Genomic DNA, 21,833 nt, shown 5'->3' with positions numbered 1-21,833 from the left:
ATGATAATTACAGACTACGGTTGAGGAACTTGAGCTGCGGGACAGCGCACACGCTAACAAATAGCTTGAATATAAAACACATTCACTGCAAACGGTGGAAATGTAACCCCTGGGCCGAGCAAATTGGGGGCAGAGGAAGAAACGTCACTTAAAGGGACATTCCACTTAATGCTGAAATTTCTGCGTGGAGGGCCAGACTGTGAGAGCAGTCAGAATGTGTGGTCACCCCCACATAATGACCCCCACTGCTGCGCTAAACCCTAAGACCAAGCATCCATAAGCCCAAAAGTTCTATAGATTTTCTAACCCAAAAAATTCCAAAACATTTTGATACGATGGTCTGGACTTTCTCATAGATGTCAGGTTATCACGTATACAGTACGTTCTGTATGAATACATGGCTAATCCCTAGTATATTGTAGGGATTGTATTTGGACTATTCTAGCTTTGTATATCTCCTCTCAAATACGTGAGAGGAGAGTGCAGGACCTGTGGGGTGGGGCTTGTGTAATTCCCTGCCCCTTAGGTCCTGCGCTGGATTTAACACAATGTATCAGTTTTGCCTGGAATTCTCCTCTTTTAGGCCGGGGCCTCCTGACGTAAAAAAAAATTACAATGGTGTGTTACAGATTCTTCCAAATCCCGTCCACCCATTGGAGAAAAATACGCGCCGTGAACACACTGTGATTTCCAAAACCATCATGGTCAACTATACCTATGGAAACACCGGCGGTTTTCCTATAGTTATAATGGAAGTAGAAAGTCTGTGGACTTTATGTGAAAAGCACTGTGGGGGAAAAACTGGGATGCGTTGCGGCCGTGTTTTTTCTCGTAGCACTTTTTTGCTGCAACCCACTACGTGGGGGCCTTAGTCTTAAAGAATGGTACTTTCCATTTCTCAAACTAGTCCATAAATCCTGGTCCTAGACCTTTCAGCCAATCATTGGCCTGAGTGATGCCCCGCCTTAGCTGAACAGCATTTCCTGTTTGGCGAGAGTAACCAGGAAGTAGCGATTGTTGGGGGACTGGGCCGCGCCAAAACGGGAGCAAAGGATGATCTGTAAGGAGTGTGGTATTGTTTTTTTTTTTTTGTTTTTTTTTTTTTTTGGGGGGGGGGGTTATATACCTTTCCGAGTTCTTTACAAAAAGTATCCCGAAAAAAACCCTCTAAAAATTTCATTATTTTAGATATTGTGAGAAATAATGAAAAAAAAATTGAAAGATATATTTTTCTCGTAAAGGAATACAAATATATATACACACAAAAAATGTATAGATCCGACCAAATAAAACTAATTTTATGTAGTTACATCAGATACATCTTATTCCAAATTTTTTTTTCTTCTGAAATCAAACTGGATTCGATTCCATTGTTAATAAAAACTGAATTGCTCTCCCTCCCCCTAAAGTGCTGTAAATGTGCACCTCTCCCTTTTTCTCCCCCCCCCCCCCGCCGCTCCATTCTACATAATTCTTTTTCATTCTTCTGTGATTACTATGATGAACGCTTTGACATAATCGCAGCTGATTTTCGCAGACACCCAGGAGAGTTTTTTTTCTTTTTTTTTCCTTATTTTTTTCCCCAGCTGTGCCGCACTCCGGGCCTCCCTCTGCCGCAGCCAGGCTGCTGTTTGTATTCTGGTGTGTGTGCTGCAAAGACAAGGATGAGATCATTGCAGTTGCAGGGATTGATAGAGCCGGGATTGCTGTGCCAGTGCATGCAGCGGGGAGGGGGCTGTGTATGATGTGCGAGCGAAGAGGGGAGGGCTCGCAGACTGCAAATCATTACAGGCTACAGCCACCAATCCCATTTTTTTCCCATTACGTCTTCTCCTGCTCAGGTATTCCTCTCAGAAGGAAGATTTGTGAAGGGGATCTCTACACTTTGTCTTCTTTGATGGCTCTTTAAAAAAAAAAAAACACACACACACAAAAAAACCAACCCAGGACCAGACCTCGCATTCTCCACCAAGGGAAGACGACTCCCATCATTCTTCTATTTAGTGGTTTTCTCTATACAGACACAGAGAGAATTTTTTTTCTGATTTTTGTCTCCTGGTTTGGACTATGATTGGGACCAAGTGGGAAATGTTGGGAGTCGACGTCTGCGAATTTGGCGGACAGCTTTTGGAACTTATGTGGTTGACAGTTTGTTACAGAGGTGAGATCATCTGGGGTAGCATCTTGGCTGTGCCAGAGGAGTGGCCGTGTTATTACCATAAAGTTGTGTTTTTTGGGGGGTTTTATTTTTTTTGCAGTTTTTTTTTTTCTTTAAATTTTGTAGTTTTATTTTTGCATTTATACTTGAATATTTTTTTTTATTTTTTTTTTTTTTAATGCCCATGCTTTATTGTATTTTATCATGGTAGTGTCGATTATTGGTGTATTTTATACAGATTATAGACTGTCAATTTTGAATCTTATTTTATTCTAAGAATTTTATCGTATTTTATATTTAGCGGTTTTCATATTTTATATAGAATTTTTAGTGTATTTTGTATATTTAATACAATCATGAATTAATACTATATTTTTATTTTATATTGTGAATTTTATATCTTATTTTATTTTTTTTTACACCCTAGAGGGAGTTGCCCATTAGGGTCTTCACCGATTATTTTTCTAAGATGTAACAAGTGTCTGTTTAGGTCAATGCCATATGTTACAATTTTTTTCCCAAAAAAATTTATAGTAAATGGCCACAATTTTAGCTTATTTTCCTCTAAGCTGGTGCATTTTACAGACAAGATAGTTCTACCTCCCCCTCCTGTCTCCTACCTGGGACCCTGTAATACATAAAGGTAGCTTAGATAAAATATTAATTAGGATTAATAATAAGAAGCCAATATTGACCCTTGCCAGTCCGTATTAGAAGGCATCAGCCGGCCTACACCCAGTCTGTCTCCAGAGTCCATGATGTCATGTTAAATGCTGGCTTTGTCACTAAGGTCTCTGGAGAACAAGGTTCATTGTCACATTGCCTACTGCAAAAAAAGTTCATGGCTTGCCGGTATCACTATACAGTTCATTATAAGGGGCTGGGGTCTACAGAATATACATAACTTGCATGTGAAAGCTTTACTGTTCTGTTATATGGAATCTGTGATACGGTATATACATTGTACCCTAAAATAGTCAACTGATAAAGTTTGCTGCTCGGAGCTCCCCCTGCCATGGGGTCACCAATATCTTACCTGTTCCTTCCCATTGCTTGAAATGACTACGGCAGGACCTGGGCCTAGGAGTGGACTGTCTGTGAAGTTAGGGGAACACTTGGTCTTGGACACGTTACCCTAAGCACAAGGGGGCAGTGTTCTGGCAGTTACACAGACTATCCGTACACTCTTCCGCCTTAAGTTTGTGAAGGAAGTTCTGTATGCTCTACTGAGCCGAGCATGCATGTGCAAGGAGTTGGGAGACATGGCTGTCGGCAAAATGAGCATCTGGCCAGCAAACATACGGCCAGCTGAGGATGACGTAAATAAGGTTATAGATGGTGATCAAGACCCAGACCATATCATACCCGCTCTAGGGGATACCCCTGGCTATGTCTGTGCACCATTTGCCCCTTTGCTCTATAATCTCCCCTTATGGACACCCCTTATTTGATTTGGGCATTGTTCTGTATAGTTTATCATAGGGGTGGGCGCCCATAGGAGGTCCCGTACAGGACGCCAGCAAGTGAAACGCCTGTCGACCAGCAGCTGTCTCATCCTGCTCCGCTACAAACATGCATGCCCAGCCCAGGGTGCATGTCTGCTTCACAAGGCAATGTTTTTGGCACGTAGTTTTTACAATATGAACCTAACATGCCTGATTTCCCATGTTTTTGGGACACCCCATCACATAACATCGCTGTATTTGGCTGATATATCGGACTATACACATTGGGCTGTCGGTTCTCTCTCCAGACAGTGTTGGGCTGAGGCTCCTCGGGCTCACCCCCTAATAACCCCTAGATTCTAGTACCCCTAAATTTTGGAGTTTTTCTGCTGGACCTAGTTTGTGTTTTTGGATCACCCCGGCGGGTCACTACCACACATGCATGCTTGGCTAAGTAGTGCATTTATACTAAATGAGGGGGAGGAGGAAGCTGCTGCCAGCTGGGGTGTAACCATATGGGGAGCAATCACTACTGGGCCCCAAATCCCCTCTACAACATAAGACGGCGCCATAGTTATAGATGGCCCATAAGTGAGGGCCCTGCTACAGTTTGGGGCCCAGTAGCTTCTAGTTACGCCCTTGGAGTTGGCTCATCTCCCCGAAAACAAAAAGGATCCAGAGCTGAAATCCAACTCCTCATGTCCCCTCCATTGCTGGGAGATCTTGGTTCTTGTCAATATGCAAATGAGCTGTTTGGTGCAACGAAGGCGCCGCCATTGCTCCAAAGACAGAAAAAGTGATCTCTCTGCAAGGGAAGAGCGACTGACAGGGGGAAAACTCTTTGCTTCAGGTGACCCTAACCCATCTGGGGGTCTGGTCACACTCCCTTTAAGACTGCCCCTACATCACCGGCCCTATGTCTAGGTTATATACAGGGTAATATCCCTCCCCCGTACTCCACGGCACCCGCTCCGCTCTATACGCTTATCACTTTGATCTCTCTGGAGACACATTGAGCGGATTATTAGCTGAAGTAGCTTTTTGGGGCAGGTAATAAGATTTGGGATCCTGATTTGTTCCCCGCTCTCCTTTCATCCCCGTTCACATGCATCTAATCTCATTTCCCTGCATTTATCCCCCGCGTCTTGTGTTTGATACGTGTGTCGTCTCTATCGCTTCCTGTGAGGTGCGTTTTATCTCCGCGCTCTTCGAAGTTGGCGATCTGCCCGGCTTCTGCTTATCTCCTTGAGTTTCTTCAGAGACGACGGCGTATATTTTCGCGCCGCGCTCTTTAGATAGCCGTATAATAGAGTGACACTGGGCTGACACCTTCGCCGTGTGCGACTATAATGTCACCGTGTGCGGCGCGCTCGGCTGCTTTGTATGCAGGGTTTGTTCGCTGGTTACCGCTTTCTAGCAAAGCCTTTTGATCCCTCGTGGTTGTCGTCTGCCGCCGCGGTGGAGCGAGGTCGGCTCTGCTGTATTCTTCATCTAAAAAGGAACTCCAAGGACAAGACGAGTCCAAGTCTACGTGGAGGGTCAGGGGACACTATATGACCCTATTGCTGTTGCAAAACTACAACTCCCAGCATGCCTTGATAGCCGGCTGGGAACTTTCCTTTTGACGCTTTCTTCAGCTCTTCCTCCTTTCATTTAAAGGGGAACTCCACCAACCAGACAGGGCTTAGTGTACATTGAGGACCATAGAGGTCCTCTTGGGCCTCTAGTATTGGAATCTGAGACTGGCGGCCATTTTGTGCTCTTACCCATAACGCAGTGCAACTTTCACTCTTTTCACAACATCAGCTTGGGCTTTAATGGAAGTTGGTAAAGTTGCATGACGGTCACTAGGGGGCGCTACTTATGTGCATACATTATTATACTTTATTGCATAAATGTTAGGCTAGTTTCCCATCTGCGTTGGAGTCTTCATAGAAAATTGTGGACCTGAACAGCGGGGAGCCCAGCACTAGTGTGAACCTAGCCTTACATTGCCATTTATACAACTTTGGCAGCCATAACAAAGTTGCATGATGGTGCAATTTTGGAATTATAGTCTTGACTGGTCTAGAAGGTAAATTGGAGAGGGCTGGCGGATACATATGTGGTTGGGTTCATGCTCCACTCTGTACAGAGTGCCTGCTTAAAGGGGTTATTCAGGAAAAAATGGGGTTCTTTGTTTTGTTCTTATAAACAGTGCCACCCCCAGTCAAGAGGCTACATGCGGTATTGCAACAGATATATTGGGTTTAGCCCATGGAAAAGGTCATATCTCATTGGATTTTATCTTGTTTTTAGGATAGGACTTCACATCTCCTGTGCTCACTGCTTCCCCCTGCCATTCTCGTTGTAATAACTGAAAACAGTAGAGGGGGATGGGAAACGATAAGAATTCTGTGCACATTTCTGCTCTGAAAATATAATCTAACCATGAAAAGAATTTTTAGGTTTACGCAGCAGAGTTGTCCTTTAAGTACCTTTTTAAAGGAACACTCCAGAATTTTTTTTCTTCCTAGCCTTCTGCTTAGTCCAAGCCATGAGGAGCAAGAAACAGAGGACGTCTTGGTATTCCTGAATCCTGTGTCATTTGCCCCCCCCCCCCCCCATATATGCCCTGTACGATGTATATCTGTCTTCTGCGGAGTGTTTCTTTAACATTGTGGCCATGTAGCTGTAGCCATTTACTATGGATGTGTCATATTGTACTGTCCATAAGGGAGCAGCAACTGAAGGAAACTTCAGAGGAAGAAAATGAGGAGAAGGCACAAAAGGGAAAGGAGAAATCTGGGTGGAGCCGAGTGCAGGTCAATCCTCCCCACCTGGGGTCTGCTGATGTGGCTGCGGCCTATAGAACCTTCTAAACTCAGTTTAGTATCTATACGGGATTCCAGGTAATTCCCTCCTGCTGCAGTGTGCTGGAATATTCCTCCTCCTCCTCCTCCTCCTCCTCTTCCTCTTTCCTCTGCTCTCCTTCTATTTCACTTCTTTCATGTTCTTATCTCTTCTTTCCTTCCTCTTCCTCCTCCTTTTTCTCACTTTCCCTTTTCCTTCTCTCCTCCTCCTGTTCCCTTACTTGCCTCTTTCTTCATTCTCTTTTGTTGTTGACTCTCACTTTCCTTCCTTGGCTCTTTTGCCTTCCTGTTTTTTCCTCTCCACTTTTTTTCCCCTCTTCTTTGCTGCTACTTCTTGGCTCTTCCTCTTCCCTCTCCCCCGTTCTGTTCTCCTTTTTGTTACTTTCTTAGATCACTTTCTACCTCTTTTTCTTTCTGGTCTTTCTCCATTTTTTTATTTTATTTTATTTCCGTTCCTTGTCTTCTCTTCTCCTTGCTGTCACTCCTATTACCTCGATCTCTCTATTTCTCATGTTCCTTCTTGCCTTATCACTCCCATCCTTTTCTTATTCTCTCTTTCTCCTTCTTTTTTTCCTCCTCCCTCTGCTTTCTAATCGCCCCTTTCTTGCTGATTCCTTCCTTTCTTCCTTTCCATTGTTATCTGCCACAACTTTTCCTTTTTTCTACTCATATATATATTTTTTTTTACTATTTTCCCTTCCTTCCCCTCCTCCTCTTTTGCCATTTGTTCTTTTCCAACTTTCTTCCTTGAATTCTCCACTCCTCCCTGCATTCCTACCATCTCCTGTTTTTTTTTTTGTTTTTTTTTTGTCTGTCACCCTATTCTCCTTCCTTTCCTTCTTCCCTTTCCTCCTCTTCTCTTCCCTTTCTTTTTCCTCTCCTCCTCCTCCTTCCTCTTTCTCCTCCTCCTCCCATGCCTTTCCTGCTCTTCCTCCTCCTCCTCCTCGACCCTAGCCTTTTCTCTTCTTCCTCCTCCTCCCATGTCTTTCCTCCTCCTCCTCTTCCTCCTCCTCTTCCTCCTCCTCTTCCTCTTCCTCCTCCTCTTCCTCCTCCTCTTCCTCCTCCTCTTCCTCCTCCTCTTCCTCCTCCTCTTCCTCCTCCTCTTCCTCCTCCTCTTCCTCCTCCTCTTCCTCCTCCTCCCATGCCTTTCCTGCTCTTCCTCCTCCTCCTCGACCCTAGCCTTTTCTCTTCTTCCTCCTCCTCCCATGTCTTTCCTCCTCCTCTTCCTCCTCCTCCTCCTCTTCCTCCTCCTCTTCCTCCTCCTCTTCCTCCTCCTCTTCCTCCTCCTCTTCCTCCTCCTCCCATGTCTTTCCTCCTCTTCCTCCTCCTCCTCCTCTTCCTCCTCCTCCCATGTCTTTCCTCCTCTTCCGCCTCCTCCTCCTCTTCCTCCTCCTCCCATGTCTTTCCTCCTCTTCCTCCTCCTCTTCCTCCTCCTCCTCTTCCTCCTCCTCTTCCTCCTCCTCTTCCTCCTCCTCCTCCCATGTCTTTCCTCCTCTTCTTCCTCCTCCCATGTCTTTCCTCCTCTTCTTCCTCCTCCCATGTCTTTCCTCCTCCTCCTCCTCCTCCTCTTCCTCTTCTTCTTCCTCCTCCCATGTCTTTCCTCCTCTTCTTCCTCCTCCCATGTCTTTCCTCCTCTTCTTCCTCCTCCTCCTCCTCCTCCTCTTCCTCCTCCTCTTCCTCCTCCTCTTCCTCCTCCTCTTCCTCCTCCTCTTCCTCCTCCTCCCATGCCTTTCCTGCTCTTCCTCCTCCTCCCATGCCTTTCCTGCTCTTCCTCCTCCTCCTCGACCCTAGCCTTTTCTCTTCTTCCTCCTCCTCCCATGTCTTTCCTCCTCCTCTTCCTCCTCCTCCTCCTCTTCCTCCTCCTCTTCCTCCTCCTCTTCCTCCTCCTCTTCCTCCTCCTCCCATGTCTTTCCTCCTCTTCCTCCTCCTCTTCCTCCTCCTCTTCCTCCTCCTCTTCCTCCTCCTCCCATGCCTTTCCTGCTCTTCCTCCTCCTCCCATGTCTTTCCTCCTCTTCCTCCTCCTCTTCCTCCTCCTCTTCCTCCTCCTCTTCCTCCTCCTCTTCCTCCTCCTCTTCCTCCTCCTCTTCCTCCTCCTCTTCCTCCTCCTCCCATGCCTTTCCTGCTCTTCCTCCTCCTCCCATGCCTTTCCTGCTCTTCCTCCTCCTCCTCGACCCTAGCCTTTTCTCTTCCTCTTCCTCCTCCTCCTCCTCTTCCTCCTCCTCTTCCTCCTCCTCTTCCTCCTCCTCTTCCTCCTCCTCCCATGTCTTTCCTCCTCTTCCCATGTCTTTCCTCCTCTTCCTCCTCCTCCTCCTCTTCCTCCTCCTCCCATGTCTTTCCTCCTCTTCCGCCTCCTCCTCCTCTTCCTCCTCCTCCCATGTCTTTCCTCCTCTTCCTCCTCCTCTTCCTCCTCCTCCTCTTCCTCCTCCTCTTCCTCCTCCTCTTCCTCCTCCTCCTCCCATGTCTTTCCTCCTCTTCTTCCTCCTCCCATGTCTTTCCTCCTCTTCTTCCTCCTCCCATGTCTTTCCTCCTCCTCCTCCTCCTCTTCCTCTTCTTCTTCCTCCTCCCATGTCTTTCCTCCTCTTCTTCCTCCTCCCATGTCTTTCCTCCTCTTCTTCCTCCTCCTCCTCCTCCTCCTCTTCCTCCTCTTCTTCCTCCTCCCATGTCTTTCCTCCTCTTCTTCCTCCTCCCATGTCTTTCCTCCTCTTCTTCCTCCTCCTCCTCCTCCTCCTCCTCTTCCTCCTCTTCCTCCTCCTCCCATGTCTTTCCTCCTCTTCTTCCTCCTCCCATGTCTTTCCTCCTCCTCCTCCTCCTCTTCCTCTTCTTCTTCCTCCTCCCATGTCTTTCCTCCTATGCTTCCTCACTTGCCTTCCCTTTTCCTTTCTCACTTCCTCCTCCTTGCTACAGTTTTGGATAAGCCTATGCTGGTGGACATTACTGGATCTTCAATAATCTCCGACTTTCCAGATTATTAGACATTCCATATTAACCCATTGCCTGCTAATCCAGATCTACTCCCATATATATATAATATAGATCTGCTGAAATTTTTGTTCCTATTCCTTTGAGCCTTTGAGGACAGCTCACCCTCCGGTATCCCGCCAGCCCCTATACGTCCAGTATGTAGCGTGGTATAATCCTGTGTTGCTTAGCAGCCTCCACCTTTCATTTGTCATCTGTCTCTCTATGTGGTCGAGCGATTCCCATTATTGTCTAATTGGTCTCCATCATCCGCTCGGATCACTTTAGGTCTCAGGAATAAAATCTCACCTGTCAATAGATTTCAATCTGCGAATATCTGACGTCTTCTCAAGAAACTGCAGCGCTGCGACTTATTGATCAGAGCAGGAATGCTTAGACTTATAAGATGTCTGTGACAAGGAAAGAAGCAATAAATCACCAATATTTCTCCCCAGACTTCTCTACAATTTAGTGTTTGTAATATCTTTATAGTGGTCAGAGCTTTGTCTTCCTGATACAGAGCCCCAAATCCTCTGCATAGTCAGAGATAGCTGATAATCCTGTAAACCGGCAGCCACCACTAGATGGAGCTCCCTGCATACAGGTCAATGTATAAGCAGTATGGAGTAAGCTGCTGAGCTCCCCCTAGTGGAGGCTACATTTATTCTTGGAATTCTGTCTTCTACTCCAATTACAACCAAAGCTGCATTCAGAATTCTACCACTTTTTGATGGACTGTTGATCATTGACGGCTCTGCTCTTCCATTTCAGACATCATGGCGGACAAAGATGGGATTAAACCCGTTGAAGATGATGTTGAAGATGAAACCGACCTGCGCTACAAGCCCCCGGAGAAGAAATCTGTGCAAGAGATCCAGGAACTGGACAAAGATGATGAAAGTCTGAAAAAATACAAGGAGACCTTGCTGGGGAAGATGCCGACCACAGTGGGTGAGTCTCTACCGAAAATGGCAAAATATGCTAGAAGGAGCAATTCCAGTAATGACCAGCAGGGCGGCGACTCATGGTTTTGTAGACACAGGCTGGAGGTTCTGGTGTACGTGTGGTCGTAGTATGTTTGAGTCTCTGAATGTAGTTATCACCCAGCCTTCCCAAGCTCCTGAATGGCAAATCTGACTAGCTAGACTTCCTCTCTGCTTATCGCCAAACGTGCAAATTTGGGAAGACCAAATAACTACTAGGGCTGTAAATTAGTTTCCACCCAGCTTTCCTAAATTCCTGAATGATAAATCTACCCCCACCATCCAATGAGTGAACAGCCCCATTAGAAAGGTCATAGAGATCTGGGAAAGATGAGTGAGCGTTCCCATTGCACCACTTGCAGATGTCATAATGGTCCTATTGATGTCACCCAGCTTTCCCAGGAGCAGATAACGCCAGTAATTGAATTACGATGGCAGACTAGGGCACGTTCGTCACGTTACTCCTGTCTGCGCTCACTGCTCGTCTTAGTATTGATTCTGTCTGCTGGATTGTGTATAGATTTCCTCGGCCACCTGACGCTTTCTGCAGAGATTGATGTTCCTTCCCTGCGAGGAATTGTTGATCAGCCTCTGGGCACCTGCGGAGGATTCATTTATCTTCCTGGTCTCCCCTCACTTTCCTGTGTCCTCCCTCAATTCCACCAGTATAAGCTGCTCTTTGTGGCTTCTGAATAGAATTCCAGAACTGCAGTAAAGACTGACACTTCTTCAGGCAGAGCCATAAACAGGGGCACAGGTGTAGGGGGTGCAGAGGTAGCAAGTGCTACCTGATCCTGGAGCCTGAGGGGGCTCAAAGGCCTCTGTACAATAAAAGACCCCCAGTATTATAGGTAGCACATTGTAAGTGGGGGGCCAGGGGCTTCAAGTTACACCTCTAACCATAAGGGGTCACAACTCGAGTACAACTCTTTATAGCAAACGTAGAAAGCTGGGTGACGCCTGTTAAACCTACCATTATTGGTTGGGACATCGCTACTACAACCCATATAGATGACCGTGATGGTTGTCCCACTATTAAGGGACCGTATACGAAAGATTGTATCTGACAACGACTTTGTGGCTGGGTCATATTTGCGGCACCGTTGGGGCTGTCAGTTCCCTTCCTCCACACAGATGTATAATACTATATATGTAAATACAAATCACCTGGAAATACCTTTTACTTTAGGTTTAGGATCCTGCACCGTTCTGCGCCCTCCAGGCTATGGCCACGTGCCTGTCTCCATCTGTTGCGGCGGCGGCAGGTGCGCTGTAACAAGTGTGGAGCCATTGGCGGCGGCGATGTGTGACGGCACAGATGTGCCTCTTACTGATGATTTATGGCCGGAGCAGCGCTGCATCCTCAGTGCGAAATCTGGGGGAAGCGATTAATAGAGAACACAGGCGGGTGAGGGGGGGGGGTTAATGGATTAGAGGGCAAAGTTCATTGGGAAATCTATGTGGGGTGAAGCGTCAGGCAGAGCTGTATCCGTAGGGGAGGGGGAGAGGACTGCGGCCATTTGTCTAATAAGACCCCATCATAGGGATGAATTAGAGCAGGATCAGCCAGAGATCTCCTGCAGAGGGTTTGGCACAATGTGACGCTTTTGTTATGGGGAGGGGGGGGGGGGCGCAGACTCCGACTCTGAAATCTATAGGGTAATGGAATTTGAAAGATAAAATTTAAAGGGAACCTGTCACATGGAAAATCTGCATTGGCTTGTAATAGAGGAGGGGGAGGGGAACAGATTGATGGAGAGAGTCACGGGGAAAGATTTAGTAGAACGTGTCATTTATTCATTTCTAGCCCTGCTCCTTCTGGGCTTAGGAGTCCAGTGGGCGGTCCTAAGCTGTGATTGGCAGCTCTTTCTGTGCATAGAGGTGGGCGGGGCTGATCTGTGATTGGCAGCCATTTCTGCATATGTACAGAGATGTGGGCGGGGCTGATCTGTGATTGGCAGCCATTACTGCATATGTACAGAGATGTGGGCGGGGCTGATCTGTGATTGGCAGCCATTTCTGCATATGTACAGAGATGTGGGCGGGGCTGATCAGTGATTGGCCACCATTTCTGCATATGTACAGAGATGTGGGCGGGGCTGATCAGTGATTGGCCACCATTTCTGCATATGTACAGAGATGTGGGCGGGGCTGATCATTGATTGGCAGCTATTTCTGCCCCTCCACAGAGATATGGGCGGTCCTAATCTGTAGGTATTAGGTCCAGATTTTTGCTATCCCTAAATCTGGGTCCACACTCCTCTGAGTAATGCAAGTCCAGTCTGACACTAAATAAAAGGGAATTGAAGTCCTATCAGGCCACCCAAACCACATGAGCGCCCCCTGACTACTGCCCTGAACACGTCCCTACAGCTGCAGATAACCCAGTATCTCCCTTGGGTTTGCGGTGATGGCCGGGGCTGGGCACAGATCTAATAAATCACATTATGGTTCCCGTTCACATTAACCATTAAGTAATCTCCTGTTTCCTGATCCAATTACCCGATGCATTACAGGCAGTGATGGCCGGAGGGCGCTGGTGTGTTAGGATCCCGGGGGGCCATCTGCGGGGACGATGAAGCACATAGAAATGGTTCTTTATCTGAAGCCATCTCTATGTGAAGATCTCTGCTTGCTGCCAGTGAATTGAAACTATCACAGCTGCAGTTTGTTACAATGTATCAGTGTTGGCAGTGTTTATGGTTCACAGGAGCACAAATCTCATTGAGCGCTATATACAGGGGAACTTTCAGCGACTCCAGCTCTATTCATTCCTTTAATAGGCTCCTCTCCACTGATTCTGGCACAGTTGGAATTTTTTCTCTAGCCCCGACTGTTCCTGAGAAATCAGTGCTGTTACTGATGTATTAACTAGACTCCCTAATGACAAGTGGGTGGTGTCAGGCAAGAATAGTCAATTGGATGTGACTGTGAGTTCTAACACTTTCTGCCTGTGATTGGAGCTCAGATCTGCACCCCATCATCTTCTTCTGCCTGTCACCACCCACTGGACATTAGGGAGTCTAGTTCACTTATCAGGCACCAATACTAACTACAGTGATTACTCAGGAATGGTGGGGGCTAGAGAGAAAATTCCAACTGTGATGGAGTCTGTGAAGGAGAGACTATTAAATGATGAGAAGGGGTGAAGGTGGTGAAAGATCTTATTTTAAACCTGCAAACAGCGCCCCATATCTCAGCTGCCGAAGTCTTGATTTTATGCACCCTATTCATCATCTTCACTTTGTGGTGATTGACAGCCATCTTGTCATCCCCCATCCCCCGCACTTGCCTCCCCCACTGGTATAAATAATAGATCTGCCCTCTCGTAGACTATTATATGGCGAGGTCTCTATTCGCAGAACCTCCTGACGCAGCATTTACCGCCACTTATTGATACAAGATTGTGCTGAGTGTCTGCTCACTGACCTGTATACACTATACACACCCAGATCTCGTGCTGCAGCATGGAGGTGTATACCCCCAGGACCATGTATATACTATAATAATCTCTAATTCTGCTTTAGATGTGACTGGAGTAGAAGATGGGACGATGCAGCTCTGGATTTGAATGGAGTATAGGATGTAATAGTGTAACTTTGGATGTGACTGAAATGCAGTGTGACTGGTGCAGCTTTGGCTGTTACTGGAGTATAGGATGTAATGTTGCTGCTTTGGGTGTGACTGTTGTATAGGATGTAATGCTAAAACTTTGGATGTAACTTGTGAAGGTTTGGTTTGGCTGGAATATGGGGTGTAATAGTGCCGCTTTGGATGTGACTGGAGTACAAGCTGTACTGATAGACCCTTAGATGTGCCTGGAGAATAGAATGTATTGGTGCAGCTTTGGATGTGACTCCACTGTAGAATGTATTGGTGCAGCTTTGGATGTGACTGGACTGTGGGATGTATTAGTGCAGCTTTGGATGTGTCTGTACTATAGAATGTATTGGTACAGCTTTGGATGTGACTGGACTGTGGGATTTATTGGTGCAGCTTTGGATGTGATTGTAATATAGAATGTATTGGTACAGCTTTGGATGTGACTCCACTGTATAATGTATTGGTGCAGCTTTGGATGTGACTGTACTATGGGATGTATTGGTGCAGCTTTGGATGTGACTGTAATATAGAATGTATTGGTGCAGCTTTGGATGTGACTGTAATATAGAATGTATTGGTGCAGCTTTGGATGTGACTGTACTATGGGATGTATTGGTGCAGCTTTGCATGTGACTGTAATATAAAATGTATTGGTGCAGCTTTGGATGTGACTGTACTATGGGATGTATTGGTGCAGCTTTGGATGTTACTCCACTGTAGAATGTATTGGTGCAGCTTTGGATGTGACTGTAATATAGAATGTATTGGTGCAGCTTTGGATGTGACTGTAATATAGAATGTATTGGTGCAGCTTTGGATGTGACTCCACTGTAGAATGTATTGCTGCAGCTTTGGATGTGACTGGACTATGGGATGTATTGGTGCAGCTTTGGATGTGACTGTAATATAGAATGTATTGGTGCAGCTTTGGATGTGACTGTACTATGGGATGTATTGGTGCAGCTTTGGATGTGACTGGACTATGGGATGTATTGGTGCAGCTTTGGATGTGACTGTAATATAGAATGTATTGGTGCAGCTTTGGATGTGACTGGACTATGGGATGTATTGGTGCAGCTTTGGATGTGACTAATATAGAATGTATTGGTGCAGCTTTGGATGTGACTGTAATATAGAATGTATTGGTGCAGCTTTGGATGTGACTGTATTATGGGATGTATTGGTGCAGTCTTGGATATTCCCCCACCCATACCAGCCCCTCCACCCTCGCTGTCCCAGAATAACCCCTCTGCCGTCTGCGATGCTCAGTGATCTTCAGATTTCTAGAAATGTTCATTAAAACATTGGAGGATTTGTGTGTGAAGCCTCAGAGCTGCTGGGGGTCTTTGATGGTGGGGGGGTCTTTGATGGTGCCTGCTTCTTCTTGTAGATAAGCGGCCCCCAGTTCTGCAGACTCTGCAGTGGCTTCTCCTGGCGAGGGTCCAGGGCTGAGCCGCTTCTCTATCAGAGTCCTCCAGGTCTCTGTTCACACTGTTGGATATCATTAATTTCCTCTTGCAATTTGGAGATTAAGCAGAATTGAATGTCTTTGATCAGCCGCGTCCTCGGCCTCTGTACGTTCTAGATATTGCACAGTGTGTGGGCCCCTCGGGGGCGGAGCTTATAATAATATACTGCCCCGGGATCTTCTGTGCTATAGAAATATCTGCCATCTGTAAAATACAAGGAGCTGTATGGGGGGAAGTCGCCCTGTATGTGACTGCGGCCATGTAAAGAAGGGTTTACCTCCATGTTTACTCCAGTACAATGATGGAGAGTGGTAGAGAGCGCCTCCTAGTGCTCATGATGAAATGTATATTTAGTGGGTATAATAAACGTACAATGGGTGGGGACGGATGGATGGACTTGGGGGTAGAAGAAGATAAAGATGGGGCTGAGGGAAGTTAACATGGGATAGATGGCTGACCAAAGAGGTGATCTAGTAGAAGAAGATGGTAGTGGAATATCTGGGGAGGGGGTGAGTTGGTGTTGGGATGGTTGGATGGGATGGCATAGGTGATGGTGGGATGGCTGGGTATATGGGGTTGAGATGAGATGGCATGGTTGACGATGAGATAATTGGGGATGTGGTTGGATATCTGGGAATGAGGGGGGATGATGTAATGGGGGTTGGTATTGATATGGTGTGGGATAGTTGGGCATGAGGTAAGATTTGGTTGGGGATGGTGTGAGATGGCTTGGTTGGCATTGAGATGGTAGGGCATGGGTGATGGTGGGATGGCTGGGTAGATGAAGTTGAGGTGAGATTGGTCTGAGAGGGTATGAGATGGCATGGTTGGGAATGAGGTGTCATGGTGGTTGGCAATGGGATGCCGTAGGTGATGGTGGGATGGCTGGGTAGGTGGGGTTAAGGAGAAATGGCATGGTTGGTGAATGATGGTTATGGATGAGGTGAGATATGGTTGGAATTGGTTTGGGGTATTTCGGATGAGCTGGTCGGAGGTGGATGGTTTTGCAGTTATTTTATTTCCATGAATTAATCCTATATTTTTCTCTTTCTAGACCCTTCTGCCCCCAACGTGCAGGTAACGGGGATGTCTTTGATATGTGATGATGCCCCCGGACCCATCACTATGGACTTAACAGGTAAAGGATTCATAAATAATAACCTATGTACAGGTCACAACATCTCCCACAATGCAACACAGCAGAGCATGAGCACTAGATGGATTAAAACCAAGGAAAGGCCGCAGAAAAATACAAGATCTGATACAGAGCACTAGACCCTCCCTCCTTTGAAACATAGCTACATAGTAAAAAAATTTTGGTTTGTAACCACCACTAGGGGGAGCTCACTGAATACAGATTGCAGAGGATAATCCATATGCAGTTACCATTCTTCTAGTGGCGGCTGCAGGAAGTGTCTTACTGAACTATATCTATGCAGGGGATTTGGAACTGTGTATCAGAAATGTACCTAGTCTGAATAACACTTGTAGATACCTGGCCGTGTCCTTTAATGTAGGAAGACAGAAATCTTGAGCATATCAAGGCCGCACCATTAAGATTAAATTAGGGGTATTTGCCAATTACGACCAGGACGCAGCTCCTCACCTTAAGGACACTAAACCTCTCCTGGTGCAGTGCCTCAGATCTGACGCCTCGAGTTTTATAGGTTGTCTGAAGCAGGAACCAGGGACTTCATATCCCCAGATGAGGAGCTCAGGAAGAATTGGAGCACGTATGAGGCGCGGTGCAGCATGTATTGTAATTACACCGCGGGTCCCACATGGGCAAGGTGCTGAACAAAATTAATATGGGGCGAGCACAGAGCGATCCTTCACATCCACTGCTGTTACCCAGCCATGAATTAATAAGTAGCACTTTGCTAGGAAATGCTGAGCCAGTGTCTTAGAGAGGATGGAAGGTATTACAGTAAATACAGTACATAACATAGATAAATGGGGGCGACACTCACTACTCTTAACCTCTTCCTCACCTTCCCGCAAAATCTGCCTACAATAGATGGTACACATGGAGGAGGGGTGTGGAGCTGCAGTTTCTCTCTCTGAGGTTGCATGCTGTGAGAGGGGAAGAGGAGCAGAAAGGGGGAGGCGTCTGATTGGCTCAGAGAGTCAGATATCACATCAGGAAGAGCCCGCCCACTGAGATGGCATAGGCAGAGAGAATATGTGCAAAAGATGCATGGATGGAAAAAGACTACAAAATATAGATGCACAGGTTATGGCCGCACATAGGAGGGACAGTGATATGTATGGCAGTACACTAACTTTTCATACTGAGCAATGTAAAGGTCCAGGGAAGTCCAGTGTTGCACCCCTCCAGCAATAACATCTCTAGCATGGCGCTAAACTAAATACTCGCATGGCTAGTGACATACACTGGCCTTTGAGTGTCCTTAAACCCCCCCCCCCCCCCGGTCCCTATTGACGATATATGTATGTGGTGTAGGCCATAGGTGAATTATTTTTACCAAAGAGCCATTGACGTGTAAAGACTGATCATGTCCAGTATTTACACATAAGACGGATCACTAACCTCGCCCAGTTCACCCCTGCCCCCTTTGACCTCTCATACAGTAATCATGACCTTCTCTGAATACCACAGAGTGATGGAACCTCCATGCAATATGGTGCCCATTTTGCCCTGTCCTGTGGGCCATGGTGCCCCCATCGATGGTGTAGGGGGGCCGTGGGATTCAGACAGTGGTCTGCCAATTGAGTATCCCAGATATATCGATAATAATCACACTCTAGCTGGACTATCACTCCCATCAGGACAGGACTCACATTTTGTCTAACCTTTGCTCATTGTCGCCCCCTGCTGAGTAATGTACATTATATGTAAGTGACCCCTGTTCTGGGCACATATCTGCCTTACTGTTCTGCTTGTCTGAGGACGTGTTTTCAGTCTTGGGTCACTAGATCAGGGTGTTATCTCGCCCGCTTTCTCCTTGTGGGGCTTCCTGGGACATTTTAACCAACAATTCGTGAATATCTTTAATTAATGATCAATATTATACAGGGCCAAGGTGGGGATACAATGTATCAGGTCCTGGAATCCTGTGGATACAATGTATCCGGTCCTGGAATCCTGTGGATACAATGTATCCGGTCCTGGAATCCTGTGGATACAATGTATCCGGTCCTGGAATCCTGTGGATACAATGTATCCGGTCCTGGAATCCTGTGGATACAATGTATCCGGTCCTGGAATCCTGTGGATACAATGTATCCGGTCCTGGAATCCTGTGGATACAATGTATCCGGTCCTGGAATCCTGTGGATACAATGTATCCGGTCCTGGAATCCTGTGGATACAATGTATCCGGTCCTGGAATCCTGTGGATACAATGTATCCGGTCCTGGAATCCTGTGGATACAATGTATCCGGTCCTGGAATCCTGTGGATACAATGTATCCGGTCGTGGAATCCTGTGGATACAATGTATCCGGTCCTGGAATCCTGTGGATACAATGTATCCGGTCCTGGAATCCTGTGGATACAATGTATCCGGTCCTGGGATCCTGTGGATACAATGTATCCGGTCCTGGGATCCTGTGGATACAATGTATCCGGTCCTGGGATCCTGTGGATACAATGTATCCGGTCCTTGAATCCTGTGGATACAATGTAGCAGAGCTCTGCAGCGTGATACTGGGGGACTGTATATGACTCCATTAGTATTCTGCACACAAGGCGGTATGTGATGGCACCTTCCCCTCCCTGCCGCTCATTTACATGGGTGCAGCCTTCACAATGCAGCTCGGGCCTGACACAAGGATGTGAGGAAAGGGAATCCAAGCAGACGCCCTAATCTACATTACAGGGGTTAGGAGAACTGCACGGCCATGTCTGACCCCTCCACAGGATCTGCACACCTTCCTCCTCTTGCTGGGTGTAGTAGTGCCATGCTCTGCTCTCTGGGTGACTACATGTCTGCTATACAGTAGACTGACTCTCCTGTTGCACAGTCTGGCATTGTAGATTAATGATAGGTCACCAATATATCATCAGTAGGGTCTGACGCCCAAATAATCTGCTCTTAAAGAAGCCACAGCATCGATGATGTCACATGGTAAAGCAACATTTCAGTCCCATTTAAGGACTGAGCTGCACTACTAAGCACAACCACTATACAATGTATGGCGCTGTGCTCCATCTTCAGTGAAAAGGTTGCAGAGAGTTGTCATTGCGTTCAATGGCGACTGTATAAGTATGTAATAGTCATCTAATAGGGGGTTAATATCTGTAATTCCTCGCCCTGTACGCTAGTGCCCCCTTGTGTTGAGATGACATTACTACAGGCTTCAACTGTAAACTGTTCCCCAATGTGCTGCTATCCCAAACTCTACAGCTCCGATATTTTGGATTATTGGAGGAGGGTCACGGTACTGGATTATCAGATATTCTGGTATATAGGAAGGTCACTGTATATACTGGATCATCAGATATTCTGGATGATGGAGAGAGATTATATATTGGATTTCAAGATATTCTACATTATAGGGAAGTCCCATATATTCTTTATTATTTCAGGGAATGTCACGGCACTTAAGGAACAGACCTTTGTAATGAAGGAGGGCTCGTACTACAAGGTGAAAATTTGTTTTAAGGTAAGTGCTGCTTCATTATGTTTATCATTCCACAAGTACAGCATCTCCACCCTTGTTCCTATGACAGCTCTTCCTGCCCTTCCAATGGCAGCCCTGTGTTCTCATAGGGACACAGATCCTTATCGGAGACAATCAGATTATTAAATTGTCTTGCCTGTGCTTGAAAGATTAAAACTTGATTTCTGACTGGCTGCTGTGAGGACCAGGGTGCCCATGACCATGAATTACCAGGAAGTGTTGTCATAGGGAAGGGGGGGGGGAGACCCTACCACCACCACCACCAGTGCTTTTCATTCCTTAATAGGCTCCTCTTCGCTGATTTTGGCGCAGTTGAAATTTACTCCCTAATATCAAGTGGGTGGTGTCAGGAAGGAGCTGGATCAAGGGGGTGTGACTCAGAGCTCCAATCAGAGACACCGTGTTAGACCTCAGAACCACCCCCTTTTGCCTTCTCCTGCCTAACACCACCCACTTGATATTAGGGAGTCTAGTTAACATATTGGGTCACCAAAACTACCTGCAGTGATGGCTCAGGAATGGTGGGGACTAAAGGAAAAAATTCAATAGTGCCAGGATCAGTAGAGGGTTTAGAGAGCTTGAAGTGGTGAAAAGTCCTTTTTAAGTATTCTTGCGACTGTTACATTTTTTTTGGTGTTCGGTTATGATCTCGCTCAAGCTTTGAATTCTATTCCTAGGTGAACAAAGAAATAGTTTCTGGGTTGAAATACATACAGTACACCTTCAGGAAAGGAATTCGAGGTAAGTGAATGATGAAAAAGTAGTCCATAAGTGACTGTACTCCTACTGTATTCAGGCCTCAAAAATAACAGTGCCCTCTAGTGTCCAACTGAAGGATTACACCAATGAATTTTTGAATTTTATTTTTAAATTTTTTTTTCAATAAAACACTATTTTTCTTGGCAGTCGATAAGGAGACGCACATGGTCGGCAGCTACGGACCTCGCTGTGAGATTTACGAATTCCTAACGCCTCTAGAAGAAGCCCCCAAAGGAATGCTCGTCCGGGGAACGTACCACATCAAATCCTGTTTCACAGACGATGACAAAACCGATCACTTGTCCTGGGAATGGAACCTGTGTATAAAAAAGGATTGTAAGGATTAGAGGCCGCCGACCCTGCGCTGTGTAACCGTAATCTGAATAGGGGGCAAATAATACCACATGTTAAGAATCGTACAAGACATCTCAAGGTTTCTACAGCTGTTTTCTATAGTCACTTGTAGTTTCTAAGAAAAGAAAATATACAAACATGTAAAGACAGTATTTAATAAAAAGATGAATCTTTAACAATTTTTTTTTTTTTTTTTGGAAATTGCCAAAAGTGGGTTCTTCGATAAAGCTGGGAGATTGACAAATACAGATTTGGAGATTTAAAGTGAAGTTTGTGTGAATTTGTTACAAAAATGGGCCAGATATAGGTTCTCTTTAAATTGTGTGAAGTCAGATGGGCCACGCCAATGTGCTGAACTGAAGACTATAGTTCTCTCTGTTACCCCTGGGTTCCTTCTCTTGACCTCTGGTTCCCTCCCTCCCCTTGCCCATTGGTGATTCTTCTGTTGTTCTCTGGTTCCCTTCCTCCCCTTACCCATTGGTTCTTCTACTGTTGTCCTCTGGTTCCCTTCCTCCCCTTGCCCATTGGTGGTTCTTCTGTTGTGCTCTGGTTCCTCCCCTTGCCCATTGGTGATTCTTCTGTTGTTCTCTGGTTCCCTTTCTCCC

General features: G+C 46.3%; 1 protein-coding gene across 2 annotated transcripts in view; it reads left to right on the top strand.

Moving 5' to 3' along the window:
- The window catches only part of LOC142217496 (rho GDP-dissociation inhibitor 2-like), a 35,347-nt gene extending 13,855 nt beyond the window's left edge, over positions 1 to 21,492 (top strand). Inside the window, exons 1-6 of one of the 2 annotated variants that reach the window (XM_075285762.1) lie at positions 1,778 to 2,161; positions 10,185 to 10,364; positions 16,523 to 16,606; positions 20,021 to 20,097; positions 20,793 to 20,856; positions 21,022 to 21,492. In XM_075285762.1, coding sequence (XP_075141863.1) covers positions 2,068 to 2,161; positions 10,185 to 10,364; positions 16,523 to 16,606; positions 20,021 to 20,097; positions 20,793 to 20,856; positions 21,022 to 21,221 — 699 coding nt within the window. In that variant the 5' untranslated portion in view covers positions 1,778 to 2,067 and the 3' untranslated portion in view covers positions 21,222 to 21,492. Of the gene's footprint in view, positions 1 to 1,777; positions 2,162 to 10,184; positions 10,365 to 16,522; positions 16,607 to 20,020; positions 20,098 to 20,792; positions 20,857 to 21,021 lie in introns of those variants that run through there. The other variant, XM_075285763.1, reaches the window with a different exon arrangement.
- The last annotated feature ends 341 nt before the right edge of the window (positions 21,493 to 21,833 follow it).

This window comes from Leptodactylus fuscus, chromosome 8 (assembly GCF_031893055.1).
Source record: "Leptodactylus fuscus isolate aLepFus1 chromosome 8, aLepFus1.hap2, whole genome shotgun sequence".
Classification (NCBI taxonomy): Eukaryota; Metazoa; Chordata; class Amphibia; order Anura; family Leptodactylidae; genus Leptodactylus; species Leptodactylus fuscus.
The sequence above is the reverse complement of the archived record's forward strand: the minus strand, read 5'-3'. Positions and strand labels throughout refer to the sequence as shown.